At 35.2% G+C, this 5,761-nt stretch overlaps 2 protein-coding genes across 2 annotated transcripts; one reads left to right on the top strand and one right to left on the bottom strand.

Annotated features, from left to right (window-relative positions):
* Window positions 1-1,501: 1,501 nt before the first annotated feature.
* zgc:153642 (uncharacterized protein LOC768150 homolog) lies at window positions 1,502-3,177 on the bottom strand. The gene is made up of 2 exons (XM_049481491.1): window positions 3,063-3,177; window positions 1,502-2,304 (listed from the first exon to the last, which is right to left on the bottom strand). The coding sequence occupies exons 1-2, from the start codon at window positions 3,073-3,075 to the stop codon at window positions 1,616-1,618; spliced, it is 702 nt and encodes a 233-aa protein (XP_049337448.1). The 5' UTR covers window positions 3,076-3,177; the 3' UTR covers window positions 1,502-1,615.
* A 65-nt stretch (window positions 3,178-3,242) lies between these two features.
* LOC111195957 (GTPase IMAP family member 5) lies at window positions 3,243-5,761 on the top strand. Its single transcript, XM_049481490.1, has 3 exons — window positions 3,243-3,324; window positions 4,057-5,353; window positions 5,462-5,761. Exons 2-3 carry the CDS (start codon window positions 4,072-4,074, stop codon window positions 5,527-5,529), a joined length of 1,350 nt encoding a protein of 449 aa, XP_049337447.1. The 5' UTR covers window positions 3,243-3,324; window positions 4,057-4,071; the 3' UTR covers window positions 5,530-5,761.

Genomic DNA, 5,761 nt, shown 5'->3' with positions numbered 1-5,761 from the left:
CAGGTCCATGCGTCTTATGGGTGAGCAGAGTAAACTCCATCTCTCTAAGATTACTGGGAGTGTGCACAGCCAGGGAGAAAAAGCACTTTGGTAACCAAAGCATTGGAGTAATCAATGCAGATTTCTCACTGTTAAATAAATAATTAAATAAATAATCACCTAGTATTCAAATCTCACTGAATGAACACAACGCTAGTCTAATATTAACTATAAATATTTAGTACAAAAAAATCCTATATATATATTTTATACATATAAAAGAAATATCCTATAACCTTTATTTAATTTATCTGTATTTGTAAACTCATTTCCTGTATCAATGTTGAGGTCAACTTCCAGAATGTGAGGTAATGGAGTGATGATTTATCACTCCATACTTACTTACTGGACTGCAGACACCAACGTCGTAGAGCAGGGGTGTTCAAACTACGGCACGTGGGCGATTTGCGGCCCGTTTCCTTTTTTGGAGCGGCCCGCAATGTATTTTAGAAATAGAATGAAAGTTGGCCAACTGTTAAGCAGGTTTTTATAATGTGAGATTCAAAGTTTGAACACTAGGTGTCAGAAACGAGCCAAAGAGTCGGAGAGAGTGCGCATTTCTAGCGCAGAAAATCGGGGCAAAAGAGTCTAAAAGCGGAGAGAGTGCGCATTTCTAGCGCAGAAAAACGGGCCAAAGAGTCTAAAAGTGGAGAGGGTGCGCATTTCTAGCGCAGAAAAACGGGCCAAAGAGTCTAAAAGTGGAGAGGGTGCGCATTTCTAGTGCAGAAAAACAGGCCAAAGAGTCTAAAAGCAGAGAGGGTGCGCATTTCTAGCGCAGAAAAACAGGCCAAAGAGTCTAAAAGCGGAGAGGGTGCACATTTCTAGCGCAGAAAAACGGGCCAAAGAGTCTAAAAGTTGCCGTAATTAAGGAGTTTTATATTAAGAGACATCATGAAATTAAACATCAATTTGAAAAATCTTAGTTTACACAACACTGTCAAAGATAAAGATAGTTAGTTAGTTAAGTAAAACGGTGTGTAAATGAAATATTTAGGAAAAAAGTATTATTTAAAGTGGTATATTTCATTATTTGTTTTATTACAGAGTGTGGCCCGTGACTTCAAATATATTTCTCCTTCTGGCCCCAACAAAAAAAGTTTTGACAGCCCTGTCGTAGAGGATGTGAAGGTTATGTATGGTGCAGTGTGGAATATTTTAATTCCATAGAGCAGAATTCTCTAGTTTAAATTGTAATCCCTAAATTCTGATACTGATAATACTACAATAAACAGTGAACAGTGTTCCCATCACATAAATTAATCACATATACAAATGAAAAAAAAAATCAGTTTTATTTATTAATTTATTTAATTGCCAACACCAATAATCCACAGTTGCAGCAGTAAGTTTGTTTATAAAAAATCTTGATAAAAGAGACATATTACAAGTATACTAGCAAAGCCTACATATAGAATATATATATATATATATATATATATATATATATATATATATATATATATATATATATATATATATATATTGTCTTTGGTTATATTTGCTCTTCTTTTAAAGGGGTGAACATTTTATTAACTTCATTAATTAATAAAATACACATAGTTTATTATGTTTTAGCCTACAGAATACTACACCAACTGGATTTCGAGGTAGATTGTTCTAGACGTTCGACTTCAGCCTCCAATCTAGCCTTATCGTTGGCCATCGTAAAGAGCTCATAGCTGTAGTATCTGTAATTGTTTCCACTCAGCATCATTTGAATCTTCTTGAAGAGATTCTCCACTTGAGTACGATCTCCCCTCTTCCTGTTGTTGAACACATGGTACCTCCGTCCGCAAGCAGAGATCAGGTGTTGGAGGTCAGGTCCAGCCTCTTGGAGGAAGGTTTCAATGGATTTGTTATCATACTCAAGATCATCTCCACGAGTGAACAGCACGATCATGTGCTTGTGCACTCCATCACCAAAGATCTGTTGGAAATTCCTGACAGTGTTTTTCTCCTCTTCAGTGAAGCGCTTCACATCAATCACAAGAAGAAAGGCATGAGGACCAGGAGCAACCATCTGGACTCCCTTCACAATCTCCCTCACAACAAATTCTTTAGACATACTGGTGTCATACAGACCGGGTGTGTCGATAACTGTGATACTTCGATTGTTGACCTCTCTGGTAAGCCCCAAGCAAGTGGTTGTAACAGAGGTGGCTCTGACATCAGACTTGAACAAATTCTCACCCAGAATTGTGTTGCCTGTGGCACTTTTTCCAACCCCAGTCTTGCCCAGTAGGACTAAACGCCATGGATCCATTCCTGTAAGATGAACCATAAAACAATAGTTGCTAAATAAGCTGAGCAGCAGTAGCTGTTGTGACCTCAGTTAACTGCCTAATTACAATCATAAAACCATGTAGCAAAATTATTTTTATATATTTTATTTGACATTAGTTTTAATTATTAATAAAAAAATGTACATGTTATTTACAATATTATTCCTAATGCATATCAAGTTTGAAATCAATGCTTTTAATAATAACAGAAGCAGTATAGTAGGAAAAATATAGAGCAATCGTAATATGCAGTAAATATATATGCAAAATTACATTGTGGTCAAATTGCTATTTTTTATTCATGCTGTAGGATTTTAATTTAGAATATATTTATTTTTTTCTGTAGAAGGTCATTAAAATGTAAATATCATTGTTCAAACCAGTTTAAACATTTGCACATTATTAGTTAAAGGCATAAAATGAAATGTAAAAAAGTTAGTTTAAGAATAATGCTGCAAAATATATATATATATATATATATATATATATATATATATATATATATATATATATACAGTATATATATATATATATATATATATATATATATATATATATATATATATATATATACATTATGATTTAAAATTTACATGTGCAGAAAATTCCATAATTCAATAATGAAATACATTATTTAACTGTGAGTATTTTTTATATATAATAGCATAACAATAACTTTATAATATATTGCTATACAGCAAATAAAGCAAACCTGCATTCTGTTAGTTCATCCATACTCACCACTTGAAGCCATGGCTGTTGCAGTAATGATATCGCTGGAAGTTTTGACTGTTTAATCAGTTGAGTTGGGAGTTTTGACTGTTTAAAAAGTTGAATCACTGCAGAGATTTTATAAGATCAGTTGTGGGCAGTTCTGCCCATCCTGCCTGAAATGCTCTTTCTTGATTGGATAGTTCAGCTGAGAGCTGGACTCTCTTGGACTGTAAAAACCCTCAGACCGGGCGTTGCCTCTTCTGTCTACTTCTGAGCTGACTTCAGGAAGGTAAGTGTATCATGCTGTCAAAAAAACAAAACTATGTAACACAGCTAATTTTAGTAAAGAAGAACAAAGCTTTTTACATTTTATACATATAAATGCTTGGAAACAACATTGTGAGAATTACTAATCTTGATGTGATTTGCTCTATTAAATTAAATGTATTATATGATGGTTTCTGGATGTTCATGTTCAACTTAAAATGATTTAAAAACTGGAATAGCACAGAATCACATTGGATCACCATATACTTTTGTTTGAACCCAAACTACTAAAATCTAATTATACAGTACTGTGCAAAAAATTCAGGCACATGTGAGAATTTCAGTAAAGAAGCACATGTGAGAATTTCAGTAAAGAAAAAGCTTCTTATCCGTGAAGTAAGTGTTTATTAGCTCAGTAAAACACATTAGCATTACAATAAATAATATATATTTTTAAAGAGCTTTTATAGCACTGTTTTCCTTAAACATCTCCTAATCTCTCCTCATCTGATAGTAGAGTTAATCTTTAATAGAGTTATTTCTAGTTCTCCTCATATCAAATTCTGCTTTTGTCAGGTAAAAACACTTATACTGCTGAGATAAATGGATAATTTAAATTTGCTTTGCTGCCTAAAATTTTTGCACAGTACTGTACATACTAGTGTGATTTTTTTTTATTCAGCAAGCTTTTATTGTTTAAATAGAAACGTATGAAAATACACTCCAAAATAACTAATTTTTAATTGTTTTGCAGGAACATCAGGGTGAAATGGCTTCTGACACACAAAAGACGAGTACTGATGCTTCAGTACAGATAGTTTTAATCGGCAATTCTGGTTCTGGTAAAAGCTGCTCTGGAAGCACAATACTTAACCAGAAACACTTCTTATCAGATGCATCTGCAAAGTCAGTCACTCTGAGATGCCAAATTGAAACTGAAATAATCAACGGCAGGACGGTTACTGTAGTGGATACTCCAGGCTGGGACTGCACAGAACGTTCCCTGCAAGAAGTCGAGAGAGAAATACAGAAGGTTCTGCAGACTCTCAATGGACCATACTCCTTCCTCCTGGTTATAAAGGTTGGTCTTGTGGAAGTTGAAGAAATTAATAAAATCTACAGACTCGAAAAAGTCCTTGGTTCTTCATATCTAGAACACACCACCATCCTGTTTACCCACAGTGATAATCTTGAATTTAAAACCTTTGAGCAATTTCTCAGGGAAGGAGGAAAAGAGTTTCAAGAGCTGTTAAGGAGTGTCGGTCACAGATGCCACTCCTGGAACAACAGAGACGAGAGATCTGATGAAGACGTGGAGAAAGTCCTGGAAAACCTGATAAAGACAGAGATGAGGAGTTCGGCAAGTAGTTCCCAGCTCAGCATCAACAAAAAACAGCCCAGCAAAAAAATCCCACCTGAGGAGACTGGAAGCAGTGAAAAGACCTTCAGAGAGGAAGAAACTCCCATTGATGCCCAAATATGCCAAAACACTGTCCGAGTTTTATTCCTTGGAATGACAAAGGGGGGAAAAACCTCAAGTATCAGGAATCTCCAAAAACACGGAGAACAAACTGAAAACAAGGATGTCTACAAATATGTTGCACCTGAGCTTAGTCTGCAGCTCATAGACTCTCCAGGCTTTGATGAAAATTCAGAAGAAATCCAGAAGATTATCTGCGAATCCGTGTCCACTTATAAACCTCATGTCATGATGATTGTGATGAGCGTTGGCCGCTTCACTCCAGAATCGAAAAGAATCATGCAGCACGTTCAGGATTGTCTGGGGCAGAATGCCGCTAAACACACAATGTTCCTTTTCACAGGAAAAGATGATCTGAATAAAAAAACGATCGATTGCTTCATTCAAGAGAATGCAGACCTCTGTGAACTCGTGAGCAAAAATGGGAACAGAGTTCACGCACTGAATAACAGAGATGCCAGCGAACGGAGCCAAATGGAGGAACTGCTGCAGAAGATTGCTATCATGCACGAGGAAAATAGAGGAGAATTCTACAATTTAGAGAAATGTTCAGGATCAGTGGATGGGAAAGGTAAATACTACTGTTTTTCCAATGTAAGAGATTGTGCAAAAACTAGATGTCAAAATATAATAGTTTAAGAATATTTACAGAACATTAATTTTACTGTGTTTTCTACAGGAATCAGGTCTCATCTGAGTGGAGCTTATAGTTGGATGAAAAAAAAAGTCGGCTTCGACCACAAGTAAAGTAAAATGTTCACATTTACACATGCTACGTATTGTGCAATTACCATTAATTATTCTCTCCAGAAGTGTGGAAAACATGCCATAACATATAATAATCAAATAATGCATTATAACATCTCATAATTACTGGGTGTATGTTCCGATTGTAAGGTTAATCATCTGTTGTAATTAGATCTCTCACTGTTTATTAATTCATGTTGACTTAATAAAAAAAATACATTTCATAATTGCC

This window comes from Astyanax mexicanus, chromosome 7 (assembly GCF_023375975.1).
Source record: "Astyanax mexicanus isolate ESR-SI-001 chromosome 7, AstMex3_surface, whole genome shotgun sequence".
NCBI lineage: Eukaryota > Metazoa > Chordata > Actinopteri > Characiformes > Acestrorhamphidae > Astyanax > Astyanax mexicanus.
The sequence above is the reverse complement of the archived record's forward strand: the minus strand, read 5'-3'. Positions and strand labels throughout refer to the sequence as shown.

Excerpts from the sequence above, each read along its gene's own strand:
- LOC111195957 (XM_049481490.1), top strand. The coding sequence starts at position 4,072 with ATGGCTTCTGACACACAAAAGACGAGTACTGATGCTTCAGTACAGATA. Across the intron at positions 5,354-5,461 it reads AGGATCAGTGGATGGGAAAG|GAATCAGGTCTCATCTGAGT; the intron begins GTAAATACTACT and ends TGTTTTCTACAG.